Source organism: Pteronotus mesoamericanus, unplaced genomic scaffold (assembly GCF_021234165.1).
Source record: "Pteronotus mesoamericanus isolate MK-2021 breed Mesoamerican mustached bat unplaced genomic scaffold, CSHL_Meso_final scaffold_21, whole genome shotgun sequence".
Taxonomy (NCBI): domain Eukaryota; kingdom Metazoa; phylum Chordata; class Mammalia; order Chiroptera; family Mormoopidae; genus Pteronotus; species Pteronotus mesoamericanus.
Window position 1 is genome coordinate 23,647,453 of NW_026555310.1, and position 21,278 is coordinate 23,668,730.

Here is a 21,278-nt window from a genome sequence, read left to right on the forward strand (position 1 = left end):
GAGTTAGATGAAAGACACGTGGCAGGAGATTTTTCAAGATTTGGTGACTAACTGGTAATGAGCAGTTTAGTACATGCATGAAGTGTTACGGTGGCAGGTATTATCCTGCCATGCATTTAGGCTAAAAAACAGGTTCATACAGTTCTATAGAATTTCATGATGTTCCCATTCTCAGTTAACTTTTTGAAGTACTTTTAACTCCAGTTTCAAAGTATTTTTAACTTTAGTCTGTGCTGGAGCCGGGCAGATGGAATATGAGAACGTACTACAACTCCAGGAAGCCGACTCAATTCTGCCTTTTTTTATAAATTTGTATAATCTCCACCCTTAGAGTGGAAGAGCCGGCAGGACACCAAGGATCTTCCCATCTTGGGTCCTTCCAGGTAGTCTGCCACCTGATCTTCTTTTCCTCCATCAGATGACCGTGAACGACTGTCAGGCTGTCCCTAGCCACAGCTGGAGAAAACCTGTCTCACTTCCTTCTCTTTCCCTGGGAGCTTAAATTACTTAAAGTTCTAGGTCTAAGCAAACAGCTAAGGCAAAAGTCCAGATTCTTCTCAAAGCCCAGCGCCCTCTTCTCCAAGAATTACATGTTCAAGTAATGTTTGTTGCATCAATGAGGTTAAAGGTGACCAATATTTTGAACCATTTTTGCTTTATTTTTTTGGTCAGGGAACTGAGGGATGATGACTTTAATTTTTAACACATGTTGGGGATGTGCTGAAGGCAGAACCTCCCATGGAAAGCTCCATAAGCAACTAGAAATATATAAATGAAACTGCAGAGAGAGGTGTTTCAGATACCTGTGGAGCATGAGGGCCCACTGGGTGCTCACTGGTTACTCATACGTGTAGAAATCAGTGTGCTGGCAAGTTATTCTTAAGGGGAAACCCTTGGCCAGCAGAGGATGAAAACCAAATGCTTCCCTTTTCTATTGTGCAGGTGGGTAATTCTGCACTATTTCTGTTCATTTGTCAACAAGAATCAGTCAGATGAAACTCAAATTGCCTACTGCATTTGAGAATATATTCCCTCCTTCCTTGATCATTCTCTTTACTCCTAGACCTTGGTATCATTCTCCAGGGTCAACTTTCTGCACATAAGCTGACACCTCGGTCTCTGCTTTCTGGGAAAAACCCAGGGGCTAGAGATGAAAAATAACAAACAGATACTTAATAAAGGGGAATGCTCAAATGAGAGAACACCAAGAAAAAAGGAACTTCTATGGTTAGATCTGAGATGGATGAAAAAAGCAAAAAGGGACAGATTGACTACTGGTAAGAAATAGGAGCACCCACGATAATACCACATAAGCACTGGACAAGCCAAGAGATCAGCGTACTGACCCACATTCTAAATTCTTTCCACATCTAAATTCTAATCTATCCATTGTCTTCTTAGAGTTCTGCCATATTCATTATGATGCCATATTCAGCTTAAGAATTTTCTGAGTGCCAACCCCTCTTCTCCCCACTACTTCTATGATCAGATATGCAGAGGAAGGGGGAGACAGGAAAAGAAAAAAAAGGAGGAATGGGGTGTGAGGGAAAGAGAGACAGTATCATTCTTAACAGCAAGGCATAAGAGAATACAGATAGGTACAATGTAATTAGTTTGGGTTAGCAAGTGTTAAATAGCATACATTCGATTTTCTAGTTTCCTTGGTTTGCTTTTCCCAAATGCCTATTCTATATCTCCTAGAAACATTACCACTTGTAGCTCTCAATCATCCTTAAAATAGAGGCTCCAGGACCCCTTGGAATATTAGAGAAAATGGGTTCTTGCTTAATAGCTCAGTAGAATGAAGTTGCTGAATTGACATGAACAATGAAAGCCATCAAGAATCTTTTCAATCATCTTGTTAGCATTTCTTCCCTTACAGGAAAGCTCTTTTCATGAACACAAAGAACAAAATGCAAAAAAGTCTTCCTGGGTTTTTTACCTCGAATGGTTTCAGTACCAATTACATACACCCAGCTAACTGTTCCTTTTTTGCATTTTCCCTGGCATAGTATGTTTAAGAGTGGTCCCAGTTCCTGTCCGTAAGAGTTTTCTCATTGTTTCTTAAAAGGGTTTAGAAAGAATACTGATGAGGAATGTCGACAGCAACCAATGGTAGACTAGCAGGCTTCTTTCAAAATGCAGTAGTAGCTTTAGTATACAGTTCATAAACTATTAATATTTATTTAAAAATCACATCATAAAATCTGAATGTTACTATAAAACTCTTGCAAGGTAGAAAGTTTGGCTTACTCGTCAAGAAGTTTTAGAAGTTAATATTAAAAATGATTTTCTTATTCTCCCTGCAAGTACTGACTACTTAAACAAAATGTACTGACAAAACAAGACAGAAGGATTTAGCTACTGATTCTTGCAAACCTTAAATATTTTCATGTAACAAAGAACACCAAAGGAATGCTTAACCTGTATTTTCCTTTTAGTGTATTGTGGCAAACTCGTTTGTCATGAGAAACTTCCAACTTCCCCACAAGAATTTAAAGATAAGGTCCCTTAGCCATCTGGTTTTAGAGACTTGAGAAAACAGACATAAACTGAGTCATTTCAAAATGGAGATGGAGCCATCCTCCCAGAGGAAGGCCTCGCACCTCTTGTTCCTTGAGCCTTTGGAATGTTTGAATAGAGCAAAATAACCTCTGACCTGAATCAAACCAACATTGTATTCCAAACAATTGTTTGTAAAGCTAATGGCAAAGCAGACATCCTGACTATGATGGCTGAAAATTAAGGCTATTCTTAGAAGTCACACCACTATATATAGGCAAAGAATACCTTAGCTTATTAGCATCTATAGAGATTTCTTCCTTTTATTCAGACAATCATTTCCTTTCCCCTTCCAATAAAACCCCCTTGACTTTCTACCATAACTGAGACACAATTTGGGTTTCTGCCTGAATCTATGCCCCGAGATTGCAATTCCTTTTGATCTCAAAGAAATGCTTGTTTCGTCTCACTTTGGCTTTTAATTTTTTAGTTAACAGGATATACTATTTAAGGCTATAGTCAGAAATGACTTAAGTATGTCCTAGCTGCAGGCAGAGAGCTTCAGCTGGGTAGAGACAAATGAGTGTCATTAAATGATGGTAGCACAGGCATTTTCTTTTCCCAAAGAACATCTGAGTACATTGGGCACAGGCAACCCCCCTACGTAAGTGTGGCCAACTGAGGTGTGCCCATTCCTTTCCTGTTCTCATGCAGGTGTTTTTGATGCAAATAACTACATCGACTCATGAAGGGAGGGGGGTAAAGACAGAACACCATCATTTAAAGGGGAATTTGCTAAAGCACACTCAATGTTACAATACAGTTTTACATTGAAAAGATGAAAAAGTACCTGCTGCAGTACCAGTGCAATTAAAGCTCAGGTTTGCTGAGGTGTAGAAATTAAACTCAATTAACCGTAGCAGGGGTTCTCAAAGAGGGTGGCTGGCTACCGAAGTGCTGTAATCACAAAGGCAGGGGCGGGCAGCTGGCGTGCATTACCCACGAGGCAGCATGCTCACAGGAGGCTTGTGAAGCACCGCTCCAAGTTTCTCCAGCCTTCTGTCCGTCCCTACCTGCATGTGCCTCAGCATCTCCTTTCTGTCATCATTGCCTAACATGGAAAACTGGCAGGAAGGTTTTAGGAAGAAAAAGGGAACATCACCTAAATTCCCTCATAACCGCTCTTCAATCACTAATGGGGGGGAAGTCAGAAAGAGAAGCAAGTGAGGCAGAAAAAAACAGATGGAGGAAGAGCTAAAACACAAGTGAGGAAAACAGATCAAGGGATGGGACGTGCTCTAATTGGCTCGTCCCCTATTAAGCCTCCCTTCATGACTGATCAGAAAGCTCCAGCTTTTGTTCCACGTCTTCATCCATGGAGAGGACTTACCTAGTTCCTCTCTTTAGCTCCTGGTCTAGTTTCTAAAACCCCAACCTCACTGCCTTGCTCAGTCCAAGCAGTCCCGATCCAAGCTACAGGAGCCAAGAGCTAGACATTACTGGGAATCCTTTCCAGTGACAAGATTAAGAAACTTGAAGCCCCTACTTGCGTGTTAGATCTGCTAAAGAAGGTATCTAGGTGCCAGAGGCCCGGGGTTGGCACTCTGAACATATTTTCTGAAAGATGGCTTTTCCTAACACAGTTGGGGCATATGATACTGTTAGTACAGTTTTTAGGTATACTAACTAAATACAATGTTTTATGGCCTGGACTGGGAATTTAACCAACAGGGGTACCATTAAAAACATTTAATAACCAGTAAGGATATAGGAGCCAAAACAACCAGTATGCCCTTTCTGTATCTTACAGGTGAACACCAGATGGTTGACTACAATAAACTTCTATGGAAACCCATTACTTCAGTTATAAACAAATGATTTGCACCTAACTTCATGGAAACATTAGGAACTCCTAATCATCAAATACTGGGTTCAGCAAGGCCATATAGTTCTAAAAATCATGCTCAATATGCCTTATTCTGAGAAGAAAATATATCATTATATTCCCTTTTCCCTCACTTTCAAGAAATGAAAACACTGTTTTCTGGGAGATACCATTGTAAATTCTGATAATCTCAAATTTATTTCTGACTTCCTGAGAAGTACAGGGCCATCTCAAAATTCTAACTAAAGCTGACCCCAATCCTCTCTGTACTCTGCTAGGCAGAGGAATAAACACAGGGAAAAATTCCTAATAAGTGTACTTTAGGATAAAGTTTGCAAGTTTCACTTAAACTGTAACCAAAAGTTCCTCTAATATCTGGTGATAACTAAGCTTAATGGGAAAAAAATTAATTGCTTATGTATTATGTACTTACTCATTTTTAAAATAGAACCTGGATTAGGTACATATAAAGTTAGGATTATTGTTATATTCACAGGTAATACTTTGGGGCCATGTTTCCTTAAAATTCACAAAAATGACAAATAAACCTATGCTAGTCTTAATAAAGGTAGGCTTTGCATAGTCTACTGAGCTGTAAAAACATAAACAAGCTGTAATAGGATACTTCAGAATGAAAAAAAAATGCAGAAGAAAATCCTATCACAGCTTTTGTTATTTCCAAAAGCACTTCAGTTCATGACTTGTCCTCATGATGGTGAAAATTAGACACATGAATTTACCTGTGTAGCAACTCAGAGGCTATGGCTTGGTTTTATTTTTCATGAATAGTAATAAGGATCAAGGGAATTTAAATAAACTAAAATTCTTCTTTTGATGATGGTGGAATGTGACAAGGCGCAGAAGGAAGGCTGCATTTTGTTACTGGCCTTAGGTTGTTCTGATCATTTATTAGAGCAAGCAGGGTCAAGTACTATATGTTCATTTGGGATAAATAGTATAAAATGGGACCAGAGCCTTCGCCTTTCACTTTAAGATTTTTAAATCTACTTTCCAATTTGTAGTTACATAAAACGAACAGACCTGGTAATCTAAATTAGGCTACTGGCAGTAACAAGATTTAAAAGCTGGAAATGTTTGAGCTGAATAAAAACTTACTATTAAATTTCAAAATTATCAAGAATTCTTTTTATATAACTTAGTAACCTTACTACTGATATGAAATATAAGACACTGCAAAAGTAGCAATATTTGAAACCATAAAAATTTCTGATTTAAAGAGAGATTTTCTTTAGGAAACCTTAAGGATATGTACATTTATGATTATCTGAGTTTCTGGGCAAACCCCTCCCCCCATGCTTTTTGTAAATTGTCTAATTATTATCTAAAAATGGTCCAATTTTTTTCCTTCAGAAAGTCTTATTTCAAAGCCAATTAGCTTTCAAGCAGTCCCATTCTGTTAATTCTTTACATAAGGGGTGGAAGGACTGAGCAAAAAGGAAAAAGGGCTCATGGACATGGACAACAGTGTGGTGATAGCTGAGGGGAGGGGTGTATAAAAGGACTAAATGGTAATGGAAAAAGTACAATAAAAATTAAATAAAGAAAAAAGTTTGAATAATACAACTTTGCTTCAGGATCTAGTTGTTTTTGTTTTTATTTTTTTTAAGGTGAATTACTGGAAAACCTCTGCTGACATGTTGAGAGAATAGAGAAGCTCAATAAATGCTGAGACTTTCAGTGGCCCTCAAAACGCATTCCAAAGCATAGTGCAACAGGGCAGGCTCAGCAGAGCACGCTTGGAGAGCCGTCCCGGTGATAGAAGCCTCAACCGGGGGCTGGGTCACTTCTGAAAGGGAAGGGAGGGAGGGTGACTGGGAAAGAGTCAAGGAGAATCATTTCAGCAAATGGTGCTATTTTCTCTGTATTTACCTGTCCTTTCCTAATACTTTCTCGAGTTCTATGCCTCTGAAATTCCAGTTTTGATTACTGGGGTGAGTAATAAATTACAGCAAACCACTAGGTTTACTTCCAGAGATTCCAGATAACTTCAAATTCACATTTATATCACTGTTTTTTAAATCTAATTTTTGTAACAATCCATTATTTTCTGTAACTATTTCTAGCTTTTTAGACAAAGGGGCTTTTAAGAAAGTTAATTCCTATTATTTACTCGTTTTCTGGCTGTGTGGAGCTTTGAGGGAAGACTTTCCGTATTAGACTGCTTTCAAAGTGTATTATAGACACTGTGGTTAAATGTCAGTAACACCAGTCTCTGGAGTGAAGACCTGAATTTTGGAGTCATGAAATGCTGATTTCTAAAGCATTCCAACTGGCAAAATCATGAAGAAAACAATTTGTGGAAAAATAAATAAATTTTACATTAACTGAAATACATTTTTGTAATTAAAAAAAGACTTGATATCTTTTAAAGGGTTATCCTAATGGAAAATCCCTCTTTAAATTAGAAAAAATAATTTAAAGCAGTACATTATTTTGTTTCAAACAGGCAAATATAAATATTATTTTCCACAGTAACCTCTTTCATTTGCTAAAATATTCAAGTTTGAACATTTTAAAACAAGCTCAAAATGTATTCACTGCAGAAATTCTATGTGTAAGAGCATATCAAAATTCTCATCAAATTAAAATTAAATATTAATAGAGAAGTTCATAAAAACTAAAATACTGAAGTGTCAGTCCTTGTTCACAAACTGCCACTCTTGAATGTTTACCTTAACCAGTTACACTCGTCGCCCCCACTGAGGGAACGCTGGGAACTAGATATATGTCACTGTAAAATTGACCCTGGGGGCTTAGCAAAGACTAAACACTGGGAGGAGATGACAAAAAAGGAACAAGGACAACATTTAAAAAATTATCTTTATGACACATTTCACTCATTTTTGAGCTCCCACTGGGGAACACAGGGCGTGCTACCCCTGCCCTCCAGGCCTTCCAACAAGGCATTCCCAGCTTGGTGTCTATCTCTTCACATGGGTCAATTCCAAGCTGAGCGAAGCCTCTATGAGTAGGAGTTTTCTTGGGATATGAAAGAAGTCTAGAGAACTCGGGCTCTCAATTTCAGGTGGCCCAGCATTTACATCTCCCCCTTTCCTCTACCACTGTCCTCTTACCTGTTTATTATGGTATTCTGGAGTTTACCCGGTTAGAGATTTCTTACTCTGTCACTTGTAAAAGTCATGCTATCACCTCAAAATGATGGAAATACCTGATTAGCCTGAAAAACTGCACTACATTTGAAGAGTTCTATTAGGCATTATGTGTAAGAAAATTCTCCAAAGCCCACCTGATGATCCAAATATATGGTGTTCCTTTGAAGATGATGCAAAAGAATTTCATTCTAGTAGGCATCAATCAAACAGAGGAATAGAGAAAGAAGGTGCAGAATTCATGAAAAGGTCAATTTTGAAATAAGAAAAACAGGTAATTTACCACAACCTCTTATATCACAGTACATGGTAACTTTCACACACATGCTCCCCCGTGAATGGTGCAGATAACATATTCAATCATTATACAATCGTACTTTATTTTGTAAGAGATTAAACAGACATGCATCCAAGCTGAAATATTAAGCAGAAAAATTCTTTAAATGGCTTTAGCAGATGCCATGGTAAAAGCTTCACAAGTTAGTTCTTTTCTGCAATACAGTACAACTTCTTTGGATGTTTTGCATATAATTAGAGGCTATTAAACCCTTTGAGAAATGTTTCCATGTGTTCACTCTTTTTAGTCAAGAACAGAAGAGATATCTTAAAATTAATCTTTGACATTTAATAGGTAGTATTATTAAAACCGTAATCAATTTTCAACTTACTACTTTACAGCAAATTTTAGGACTTTTTAATATGTTCGACCAGTTGCAGAAGTTACAGTATTTGGTAAATGACAACACAATTTAAATCTGTATGCAGTTCCTTCCTCGCAACCAGAAGTCGGTAGCTAAGTGGGTGGGTGGAAGGCTAAGAAGTGCATCCTGCCTGTGTTTTCCTTCAATAATGTTTAAGCAGGTGAATTCTCAAAGGGTCAATAGGAGATCCTACTGCTGTTGTTGCAATGATGGTATGGGCTCATGCTCAACACTAATGACACTGATAAACTGATTAATGAGTAGCTCAAAATAAGCGACAATGGCAGACGACACAGACAAATCTCTCCATAGCTGACCTTTGGGCAGTGGGCCTCAAGCTTTAGCTGCATGAGCTGTGCTAACGTATGCTCCCGGATACTACTCAGTTCAGCTTGCTGCCGTCTCAGCTTTATTAGCAGCAGCGTAAGCTCCTCTGGCTGAAGGAGTACAATTTAAGAATCCAAACAGTGGAAAACAGATTAATTGTTGTCTTAAGTGACAGATATTAAACCAAGATTTCTTGGCAAGTTTCCTCTTATGGTTGACATCAAACATAGTGCCTAGGCACTATGATGATAGGTCCTACATAAATGCATAGATATCTAGAGAAATAGAAGGAACAGTGTTACTTTAGAAGACACAGCAAAACGACAGTATATTAAGGCATTTTCTCAGAACTCATGAGAGAATTTAAACGTTAAGTATAGAAAAGCATAATGCCAACAAAAGTATTACAAAGACTTGGACACACGAGGCATTAGGAGATTATTATAATAAGATGTTTAAAAATGACACCTAAGACTTTTACACCAACAGAACAATACTGGCATGTCCAGCACTCTATTTTAGAGGACAGAAGGTAAATAAAAAGAATTAAAGTTCATGTAAAACTTGGATAATATTTTTACTACCATTAAACTCAGTACCTGAAATCTGTTCATTGCTTCCCAGTCACATTTTTAAAGCTCACTGTTAGTGCTTTCAAAGTATATTTTATATGACCAGAAGATCAGTTTTGACTTTTAAAAAAATACATATATTTAATAAATATAGAAAGTTTTCATGGGTACAAAACCCTCCTTCTACCTTCTAGGGAGAAAAGAAGCTTTGGTTCCTGATAGTTATTATGATCCCTAAGGAAAAGAAAATTTCAAAGGTAAATAAAATTTCTTAAGAGGCAGATCTGACAAATTTTTCTCTGTTAGAAAAGCAGTAAAGTGTGAACGCTTGGCAGTGTAGTAAGCTGTAATAGAGTAAAACTTCCAGGCCAAAAAGCATTCTTGAGATTGATTTGTTTTGCCTACAGCATTTTACTGGTACTCCTCTATTTTGTTCATTTGCTGTTGCTCTTTTTTTTTTCCCTTTCCAGTTTTTTTAGGGACAGAAATGATTTTAAACTATCATTTAAAATTACATTAAAAACTTGGGCCTTCAGGTGAGAAATACGTCAAAAGTAAATAAACAATTACTACTGGATTCTTTAGATAAAACTGAGTTACAGATGAGACAAGAATCTGTTAATAGTAAATGGTCTAGGAATGTGTGTATGTGACTTAAAAAATGTCGTAATAAAAAGAACAGCTGCTTTTCATCTGATGCCAACCACATCTTGGGACCTCATGACTGTCGGTAGTTCATGTCTTATGATTAAGCCCTTCTGGTCTGGCCAGGGAGAAGGTAGGGCAGGATAAGGTAAACACTCTTAACACCCAGAGTGCTATTTGACAGAAATACCAAAAGAAAAAATCTCGAAACTCTGGTTTGTTATTTGTGCAGTTAAAAAGATAAAGATATTTCCAAAACGATGAAATATTCCAGTAAGTTTCTAAGATCTGAATTTTGAGGCAAAATAAAAAGAGGCACATTTGACTCCCTCAAAAGTAGGTGGTAAATAAAATTTTATCCTAAACATCCACTAGAGGGAGTAAGGCAGAAGAGAAAATTTTGTGGTGTATTTAGTTATTACCTTATGGTCAATGTCTATTAGATTAACAATTCAATATTTTAAAATCACAACATTTAGAAGTTTTTAGTTTTAGTCAAGGAATATTTTTAACCTTGAACAAATAAACAGTAAGTAATATAAAGCCAGGAAATCTTCCTTATATCTAAGCATGTAAAAGATAAAATATAAGAATGTTTGCAAAATACATGTTAGATGAATTTGTTTTAATTACTGCAGAAAGAGAATTTTAAATAAGGAAAACGATATAGGTCCTCAAATCACATCTTCACAGAAAGTGAAACTATCTACTGGTATTAAAGCATAGTTCCCCTGATAAAAGAATGCCATTTAAGTAAAATGAAGTAATAAAAAGTCATCTTTTCTCTTAATTTGAAGAGTAATAGTGTCCTGATGATATAACTCCTCCTCAATTTGAAGTTTAACATTGACAATAAAATGTTAATGGTAAGGGTTTTTATAGTCTCTCTTTCTCTTCATAAATATGTAAATTAGTTTCTAGTCTGCTCTATAGTAGTTAATCTATCTAAAAATCCACAGGAGAAACTTCTTAATAGGCTTGTAGTTTGACTACACATGGTTGCTTGCTGAATTTGTTCCACTAATGAACCACTCCAACTTCTGCTTTAAGGATGAGGGAATTAACATCCAATGAAATAAAAAAACCCACCCAGGTTATACAATTAACCTTGAAAATATAATCTTATATTTAGGCAGTCAAAAATTTAGGGAGAATTATCCAGTTAAGGCTCTGAAATGGCTACATGGTTCCAAATTCTTCTGATGAGCATCTCTTCCACCAAAAATAGTCAAGTTTTTGATTTGGAAGGCACCAGTCTGGAAATTCAAACTTAAAAGCTGTGTCAGATATGTGCTACCATGTCTAGCACATAAATAAAACATGTTATGGTAAATAAAGATATGGTACTCACTGTTTTGCCTTGGAGGCTCTGGGGACTAATAGGCTGTAAAGTCAGGCCAGCTGGCATTGACCTCCTGTCAGGCACATAGACATGCTAGGAAAATAAAGGCACAATATAAATTTCTGTGGTCAACGTCGGTGATGAGAAATCTTCAATTTATATTGTAAAATACCACTTAGAATTTGCTCTTAGTGCTTATGAAAGAAGATAGGTACTAAAATTTCATGACTAAAACATGGATGCCAATGAACAGACTTAGCTCTCAACAGTCTGGCTCAGTGGTTCTCAGCTGTATTCAGTGTGTTGTGATTATCTCTTTAGTGGAAGTACAAAGAAAATCCACCCTCTCTCTCTATACATAGAAAAGGAAAGAGAGCTTTAATAGCTTTTTTGGGATAATTGTAAATATTTATCCTTGATATTATATCAAAGCTCGAAAAGCGGTATTTTCTTAAAGGTTAGTTGCACATTGGTATCTGAAACTATATCAATGAGCTTTTCATATTGTTACAGTAACAACCATTATTAGCCTGTTTGCATTATTAAATGAATCTTCTACCCATTCTGATTTTATAATATCAAATATTGGTCATGTGGAAAATATCGGTTCAGTGAGTTATGCAGATGTTTTTAATGTTGACACATATCACTGACAAGTTCTATCAGCAATTTTCCTTGAAGTGACGGGCAAACATTTTACTTTGAGAAGTGTCTGTCAAATACTAAGTCTGAACAACTCGTTTGTCATTCGTTCTTTCGACTAAAAATGGTGCTTCATGGAAACAGCAGCTACTTCAGCTTGCAACTCAAATAATCATGCAAGTGTTTTTGTGAGAGACAGCCATTAGTACTTTGGTATGCAACAGAAATGCTTATGGTATATGGCCCATTTCCTCACAGAGAATACTAAATAATAGAATTATCCTTTACTGTTTCATCAAAAGATTGTTAAGTGAAGCCTACAATGATCTCTAGCATGGTTGGGAGCCCCTCCCTCGATCTAGGCTAAGGTGCCAGTACTTTTACCCACTACTGCTTTTGCACTATTAGAAAATGGTAAACAGTGAAAAATGACTAATAATAGTTTTGACTTGTATACAGGCTCTCTGAAAGGATCATGGAGACCCCTCAGAGGCACCCCAGCTCCCAGAGGTCTGTGGGCCGTAATTCGAGAACCACTAATTACATTAAGAAATATAAGACTGTTTTAAAGAAATTGACAATGTTAGAGAAGTTTTCTTGGGAGGAAGAGTTAATTGGGAACTAGATAAAGAGCACACAAGCATCTCACATTTATGTTAAAGCAGATGATAAATTTTGGCTAAGAATATGAAAGATACTAATAAACATGAGAACACTTTTGAACCACACAGTAATAAGTTGTATTCAATCAGATTTCTCTTAAATACTCTATTTTTTATCAAGTATGATTTGCCTTTGTGTGTACGAAGTGACAAAACAGAAACCTTGTAACAATGAAGTTCAAGGTAAGCCCTTTTTATTTTCCTTTTGGTGAGGCATGTAAAACATCCTCCAATCAGGAAATTCCTTATTGACTTACTAATTTCTTTCTAGCTAACTCTTATTTATGGAAAAGTCAAGGAAATGCTTTATGCAATGATGTAACTGAAAGATTCAGCCTGTCACAATGATAAGAAAAAGTGAATTTTAAGATAGTATAGGGCAAGAAATTGTTTAGAATTAAAAAGAAAATCCCAGGAAAATTCCTTTCCACTTTAGGACAGACAATGGAGAACTGGCTGCATACAGCCAGTGGAGAAATGTCTGGTCAGGACAATTGCTCAGCGTTATGAAAAGCTGACCAATACAGAGCACTCTGAACTCACTTTTAATACTCTATTAAGCAATGCTTTAACTAACATAAGGTCCTAATTAAAACATGATCCCTGTATCTTAATTTTTTTAAAGTATAAAACAGTAAGCATTGTTTTTCTGATATTAAGCTGAGTATCTAAGGAGATACTTCAATATGCTATGTATTCAGCTGGTTAGAAGATGAGGTGACACCTCTATTTTAGCAAAGAAAAGGATGAGCCTGATACAAGCTGGCAGGTATGCTAGGAGGGGCAGGTGTAGGATCTGTGAGGGAAGAGTCAATAAAAATGCATATGCCCTTAACTTACACGGAAAGCTGAGATATGTTGTCAGGCAGAGAAGAATACATAATGCATCCACTCAAAGAAAGTAAAAAACAAAAAATACTGTTCTGGTGCTCCTGAGAGATGCATTGCAAGCTTAGGTTTTAGACATGAGATTTTGACATTGCAGAATATTCTCCCGTAATTTAAAAAAAAAGAAAAGAAAAGAAAAGGAGCTGCCATGACTACTCCTATTTTCTTGTCTCACATTTATAAGAATAGTGTTCTAGGGGGGAAAAAAAACCCAAAGCCCAGAATGCATAAAGTAGTTAACACAAGATGAGCAGACACTTTACCTTAGGGTGATGGGCCCTGTGCCTGCGGTCTATCGTCACATCTCCTCTCTGAATGGGTGAAGACACTTCCGATCTGTAGGTTCGCTGAGGGGAGTACCCCTGATAAGCAGCTATTGACCCATGGGAAGGTGATGTAGGAATAGAGTGCATTGTCTGGTCAGAAATGTTAACCATGGTTTTAGGACTGGTCAAAGTGCCGTAACGAGGGAGTGTGCCCTGCTTATTATAGAACTGACGCTGCTGCCATTCGTACAGCTGCCACATCGTGTCATCTCTCATTGATCTTCGTTTCTCTTCTGCTCCAGGTCCTACCGTTTTGTCATGAGTGGAAGGGGTTACGCTGCAGATGCTTTCAGGCCTGGTCTTGCTGTTTCTTGGGAGTGTTCTATAACCTTCAGGGTATCGGGCCACAATCTGGGCTCTGTGGCTTGGCATGTTTCTTGGTAATGTTTGGTAAGAGATTACTCTAAAGTAAAAAAATTGGAATGTAAAAATAGAGGAGAGAGTTGCACTTCAGAGTCTAAACTAGAGTACACTTTTTTCTTCTGGTCAATAAAATATATATTAAGACTTTTTTAAAAGGTCAGAATATTAAATATTATACAAGGTATAAGTTATTAACAAAAACTTAAATCTTTATGAAATTTAATTTGATGGATTTAATACATTAAGTAAGCAGCATCTATGTCACTTACATAAAAGATGATTAATTCTGCATAATGTACAGTTTGGTTTAAAGAAGAAAAAAATACACTTCTTTTAGAACTAAGAATTTTCAGTATCTAATCCCAAATCTGTCTCCACATCTTATTGGTTGTTATGTATACAAACTCCAAGAATCTCATTCTTATACATCGCACTAGGACAATTAAATAGGGTTTCAGGTTACAGATGGCATACTGATGTTTTGAGTTGTGCTGTAGAACATGAAGACAAGAAATGAACTATTGCAGGTCTATGCAACTATCGTACCATTTTCTTCAGAGAGCATGACCGTGGGAAGGGGTACATCAGTACATTTGTGGTTTAAAAAAATAATTTCCCTTGACTGCTTTTCTTAACTTGAGAAATAAAAATGTTTTAAGCTAAGGCTCAAAATTTAAAGACAAAATACTTAAACATAACATTTCAGACATAAAACTGCAAATCTCAGGAATTTTACAATGTTTCTGGCATAGAAATTAATATTCCACCTCATGAATGCTACCTGCATTTTTGGGAACATTTAAAAGCAATCTAAAACTTCCTCAAATACATAAGCATCTAAAATAAAGTTCTTATAAAGTACTAAATTTTTAGATATCGATATATAATAGCATATTACTAAGCATTCCTAAGATTAAAGAATAGAGTAAAATTTGAGTTTTCAATTAAAAAAAAAATGAGACCTTGATAAAAATATCCTGTGCTAATTCCATGTTAGGCCAGATCCACTATGTAAAAAGAATATTAAAAAGTCAGTTAAAAATTCTAAATAAAGCATTCATTTCCCCATTACCTCTAGAGGTTAAGATATAATTACAATTCAAATTCTAAAAGCAAACATAATCTTTTAATAACAAAACCAAAATCTAGTATCATCTCCATTGGCATAAATTTACACTCTAGTAGTATCAAATGTAATGTAATTCAATGAACCAAACATGGGAGAACTGAGATCCCATAAAATCAGGCTTCTTGACCTTTTCTTTTAATGTTTACTTAACACCTTTCTCCTGTATTTTTTTGACAACGAGAGTATTTTGGAGTTGGGCATGTATAATTGCTAATTATTTGCTGCTTCCTATTGGGTATTAAAATGCCAAAGATGTTGGTGATTACAATGACCAGAGGGAGCCCCATGTCTAATTTGACGTATAAATTACTTGACTATACTCTTAATAATTTGGGAATCTGGAATGTCAGGGCTCTCTTTGACCCAAGGACTTGTTGCCAGTAACAATGCATAAATACTCATGTAAAACAAAGATTTCATTGTGACCAGGTATAATGAATCAGGTGCAACTGGATTATGGGGCATGCTAATAAAAATCCCCACACAATTTGTGTTTATTGGGGCAGTAAAATTATGCTACCATTCTACCAATCTGAGAAAAGTTTGTGTTAAATATACCTTTTGTGGCTTAAAGCACCCACAACAGAGATTAAGGTTGTGAAAAACAAAACAATACAGTAGAAAAAGAATGAAGTCGGAATAAAGCAGTGGATCAAAAATCAGAAAGGTCAAGTTTTGTCTCTTGCTTTTCTACTAAGTACAGAGACCTTGGTGAATTACTTACATCTTCTGGGACTCAGAAAATGATTTATATATACTTATATAATAAATACAACTATGTATGAATGAGTGTGAGAGAGAGGGGGGAGAGAGAGAGGGAGAAAGAGAGAGAGAGAAAGAGGAAAAGGAGGAGGAGGAGGAGGAAAGAGTGTTGGAGGGAGAGGGGTGGAGAGGGGTAGAGAGGACAGGGTGGGGCCAAGACCGACAGATACTGCTCCTTTAATGCTTGAGGTTAGGAGTTCCTGGGCCAGCTAGAGCTAGAGACAGGCCTCCTACTTCCTAAAGCAGCACTCTTCATTACGCCAGTGATTTCCCAACTTCTGGATTTAATGAAAAAGTAAAACAATCTTTCTATTTTTTACATTTTGCCATAAGTTATGGAAATTATTATTTTTTTAAAAATACCTTTTCTGTCACAGTGATGTAATTAAAAATAAAAACACCGCCAAACCAGAAAGGGAATAATCTAGAGCCCTTCGTATGCTAACAAAATCTGCCCAACTGAGTATTTTGGGGATTTGGTTTTCTCATCTACAAGATGATTTCATTACCAAATTATGTTATATAGCTCTAAAATACCACCTCTTACTCTGTACTCAAAATATTTCCAATTCTTTCAACCTTTTCCCTAAATTAAATTTCTGCATTATGCTGACTGTTCTTCAGCTTTTTGCTGTCTCTGCTGAAAACAGGCTTGCTCAAAACTGAACAAACCCCTCTGAATCTATGGCCATACCACCCTGAACGCACGTGATCTCGTTTGATCTCGGAAGCTAAGCAGGGTCAGGCCCGGGTAGTACTTGGGTGGGAAACCCCTCCGAGACAAGAGACGCTCAGCGAAGCCAACCATCTGATGACAATGGGGCTGAAGCACCCGGTACTCTGGTATAACCGTTATAAAAAGTTCAATTCTTTGCTGCTTTCCTTCCATGTGCATTTCATTTCCCATGTTTCCTCTGCATGTTCTCCCTCCCTGTTCCCCCATCTTCTTTGTTAACACATGGAAATGGTAAATGGAGAGGGGACTGATTGTGGGAGAGAGGCGTGGGCTGAGTGGAGGGGGGTAAAAGCGGGAAAAAATTGGGACAACTGTAATAGAAGGAACAATAAAAAAGTAAAGAACAAACAAACAAACAAAGCCAGAAACCGAGCAAAGTCCAGAGTTGGCAACCCATGGCTATCTGCTTAGGAAGTCTGTCCGCCAGGGAATGTTGATTCCAGCCAGGAAATTCTGCCCTAGTACTAATGTAATTTACTTCCACATGCCTTGGTTTATTTGATTATTCATAAATTCCAGAAATAACTATAGTGACCTTGATACACAGAGACTCTGGACTGGGCACTAAACTGTATCACAGAAGCATATACTGAAAATATAAATGATATTAACTTCATATCAAGTTTGGAAATATGTGAAAAAAATCATTTACAATCATATATGGTGGGGGCATACCACTGTCAATCTAAAACACACTGAAAACTGCATATAAACTAATGTTTAAATTCCAGTTTAGAAACTGCAATTGTACCAAACACCTCTGTCAGTGCTCTGAAGCATTCAGAACATGTGGGCTGCACCCTGTTGTAGAGATATGTATTGAACCTGAACTATAAATCCATCTATGATCATTAACAAAGGTGGTTTTTCTACTAAGCTTGACTAATTAATGGCTACAAAGTTTAAAAGGTTCTGCTATCTTTGGGACCACTTTTGGGAAATTTTTAAAAATTAAGTTATTTTCAAGTAAGTTGTTTTTTTTTTATCCCATATACTACTATCTAGCATTTTGAGACCTTTTTCAAAAACTAGTTTCCTTCAGTGGTCTTCCCCAAAGAAATTCAAATTCAGGAAAAATGTGATTTACTTTTAAGTGGAAGCTTAAGAAATGAACACTGTAAGCTCCTTCATCAGGTTTAGTGCTCCATTCACCAGCAGCTGCCTGTCAGGCACCACGAAAACCCAGCCCCTGTGATTCTATCAGGCAGAACAATGGCTTAAGGCACTATGCATCTGAACAGTGCCTGCCACTCACAAAGAAGCTTTAACGCTCTGTTCACAGGTGCAGGGACCTACTATTTGACTACATATTAAACCTGTTTTCTTTCTACCAGGACTTTAATAATAAAAGCAAGCCTTTCATAAAGTCTTACAAAATAAATTATACCATGAATGCCAATAGGCCTCTTTCCACCACTAAAAATTATTTCATTATAAAACATCACAACTATTTTTTTCCAGTATGAGGTTTATATAATAATGTAGATTATGTATCTTAATGGGCCAACTGGACACCAGCCAGTGACCCCAAAGTTGGAAGAGTAATGTAGAGAAAACCTCAGCTCAAAATAACTAAGACCAGCCTTCAGATGCTCCAGATCTGCCTTCAAAGAAAAAAGTCACAAAAAGCCCTTATGTATGTTAATTATACCCATCAAGGGATTGAAAAGTGCTTCAAAACCAATCTTTAGGCTGAACAATTTTTAAATGAACTTCCAGAACTTAGATTTAATGCTGGGTGCACATTTTGCAAGTCTTCTTGCTGGGATGTTTATTGTTTCCCTGTAAATAGTTATAACCTTAATAAGTATTTCCAAAAATCCTCCCTCCCTCCCTCTCCCCCCACCTCGTCCCTCCCTCTCCCTCTCTCTTTCTTCCCAAAACTACCTCTGGCCTCTCTTCTGTCTAATCAAATTTTGTTTCTGAAATAGGAAATATTTCTCACATTTCTCCCTTGGGAAAATCACAAAAGCAAATACCATGGGTGGGAGAGAAGAGCATGGAACGACCAAAACATGACAGGACTATGTTTTTGCAGCCTCGGTTGAGATCACAAAAGTTGAAGCCAAGTGTGGCCGGGCTTCTGAGCTGCACTCCTGAGAGAGAGACTTTGGCCGACAACTGCACACGTCAGCTATCACAACCCAGCAAACTGCTTGAACTTTCCTATACCTCAGGAGTTTCACTATTAAAATAAGCTAATCTTCATTTAATCAAAACATTAATGCCATTGCTTTCTGGTTTTCTGTGACTGAGAGGTAAGAGTTACAATAACTCTTTAATTTTTATGTATGTACACTAGTACTTTCGAGTTTTTAAAAAATTTTTGTATCAAATTCCTGACTAATAACAGAACCCTCTTCTTATCCCATAGGCACCTGCTTTTCCTCCATTTCCTCTGGCTTTCATTTTCGTTTCCTTTGCAGACCGTCCCTTACTCCTTTTTTTCCCTCCTTCAATGTAAATATTCTTTCAGGTTTTCCCTTAGAATCTTTATCTTATCCAGCTTCTCGCTGAAAGAATTTATCTACTCTCATCCTTACCTCTCAGTACTTTTGATATAATAAGGGTGCTGCAACCTTATTCAAGTCCAGATCTCTCTTTGGAGATACGGACTACAGGTACCTCAAATTTAGCCTGTCCAAATCAGTCATTACCTTCTCTCTTCCCAAATCTTTTTTACGCAGTTAAAAGGCCCCAGACAAGCCTTGATGATCAGGCCGAAGAGCAGGGCGTCTTTCTTGATTTTGCCCAATCACTCAAACTAGACTTGAGTGAGAATAGTTTGCAATCAGGCGCATTCAAGCACTCAGCTAGACTTGTCAATTATACCTTGAATACATCCCCTTCCTCTCCTCATTTCGCTTACTCCAAGAGCTTTTGAACTTCCTCCAATTCATTCTTCAGAGTCTGCAGCCAGACCCATCTTTCTGAAATACAAATCTGAATGCATCTGCTTCAGCTTATCTCTGCTTCTCATCTGACATCACAGCAGTTTCACCTAAGCCACACTAGATCCCCTTTCCTGCTCTCTAATTTGGGGTCCTGCACATCTAAGCTAACATAAGCACACCATTCCTTATGTGCGGACTGTATTTTCTTCCTCCAGAAAGGTTTCCGTGAACCCTTAGATTGTGCCGGGAGTCCCTGAATTGTAGCCGTACCGCATCCTGCACTTCCTCCACTGTCAGCACACACTGTACTTGTTTATTACACTCCCCCTCTCCCAGATAAATCTGGGGGCAATGTGGACTATACTTTTCATTATTTTAGTTTCTGGCCCCATGATTAATACATACTATTTAATAAATATAGGAAAGAACAAGTATGTACAAGAGTGAATGAATATAATACTTAGTCATGTGCATTATGAGTTAAGAAGGGAAGGAGATGGAGAACTAGAGAGCATAAGCCATTACTGTGTTTGTTACTTGTTTCAGGAGATCTTTGCATTGGATCCAACTGTACAAGCTACTATTGGAAGACAGACCAGGGTGGTGGGGAGGGGAGGGGGAGGAGGTAGAGGGAGGGGGGAAAGGAAGAATAGCTCTGTTCCCTTCCTCTTCTCAAACAAACATAATCTACCCACAACCTAAGCCTTCTTTTGGGCTGGGCCAAGGGAGAACAACTCTTCATAACGATTAGTACAGTTGGGTGATGATATGGGAGAGAGAGAAAAAAACACTTATATTTGATTACTATAAAAAAAGATACAATAATGAAACTATAATATCTAAATTACAGTGTAAATGAATACTTTTTTGGGAAAAAAATGATTTATTTTTAGAGAGTGGGGAAGGGAGGAAGAAAGAGGGAGAGAAGCATAAATGTGCGAGAGATGCATGTATTGGTTGCTTCTCGCACACCCCCAACTGGGGACCTGGCTCACAACCCAGGTATATGTCCTTACTGGGAATAGAAGTGGTGACCTTTCAGTTTGCAGGCTGGCGCTCAATACATTGAGCTACACCAGCCAAGGCTAAAAGAACCCTTTTCACTGGCATCTTAGAAAACAGTGTCCCCCAACACAGCCTGAAAGAAACCTGGGTTCATAACACGTAATAACAAGACACTCACCCCCTGCCTTCTTCTTCATGACCCCTCCCCTTCTGGATTTTAATCCAGTGTTCCAGCTGTTGCATCGAATTGGTTCTCTGTATGACTCGGTCAGCCTCTGTGTGTGAGGGCCCTGCATTTGGCTGATTTCCACCTTTAAGATCTGCCAGGCTCACATTGACTGTTTTGTTCTCTGAACTATTCACATTGACTGGCCTGTAGTGTCCAGTCTGGGCTGGGCATGTTGACCCATCATATTCAGTTGGCAGAGAATTCAACTTTACACTATTGATTTTTGTTAAAGGTCTATCTTGACCATCCTTCTGAAATCCATATTTTTCAGCTTCTAATGCCTTTTTTTCTTCATTTCTGCTTATTTCCTTGTTTTTCTGGTTATTGTGGGCCTCTGGTTTAATGAGCATTCTGTGGTTGGGAAAGTTATTGATTTCTTTAGCTGGTGCATTTTCAGATGTAATCTTGTCCACTCTGAAATTGGAGAAGAAAATCATAGTAAATCAGATGAAATAACGGACATATTATTGCTGGGATTCAATCTAGGAAAAAAAATGTAAAATTACCTTTTACTTTAGGAAAAAAACTGAAAGGGTC

The 21,278-nt window shown here is 37.4% G+C and overlaps 1 protein-coding gene across 10 annotated transcripts in view; it reads right to left on the minus strand.

Annotated features, from left to right (window-relative positions):
• PLEKHA5 (pleckstrin homology domain containing A5) overlaps window positions 1-21,278 on the minus strand; it is a 200,610-nt gene that overhangs the window by 41,106 nt on the left and 138,226 nt on the right. For 9 of the 10 annotated variants that reach the window (XR_008530639.1, XM_054591385.1, XM_054591381.1 and 6 more), the window contains 3 exons: window positions 20,691-21,155; window positions 13,561-14,026; window positions 11,115-11,198 (listed from right to left, as the gene is read on the minus strand). Coding sequence is in view for 9 of the 10 variants with exons in the window: in XM_054591385.1 (XP_054447360.1) it covers window positions 11,115-11,198; window positions 13,561-14,026; window positions 20,691-21,155 (1,015 nt within the window). In the remaining variant the exon portion in view is untranslated. Of the gene's footprint in view, window positions 1-7,655; window positions 7,710-8,536; window positions 8,657-11,114; window positions 11,199-13,560; window positions 14,027-20,690; window positions 21,156-21,278 lie in introns of all 10 variants that reach the window. The other variant, XM_054591389.1, reaches the window with a different exon arrangement.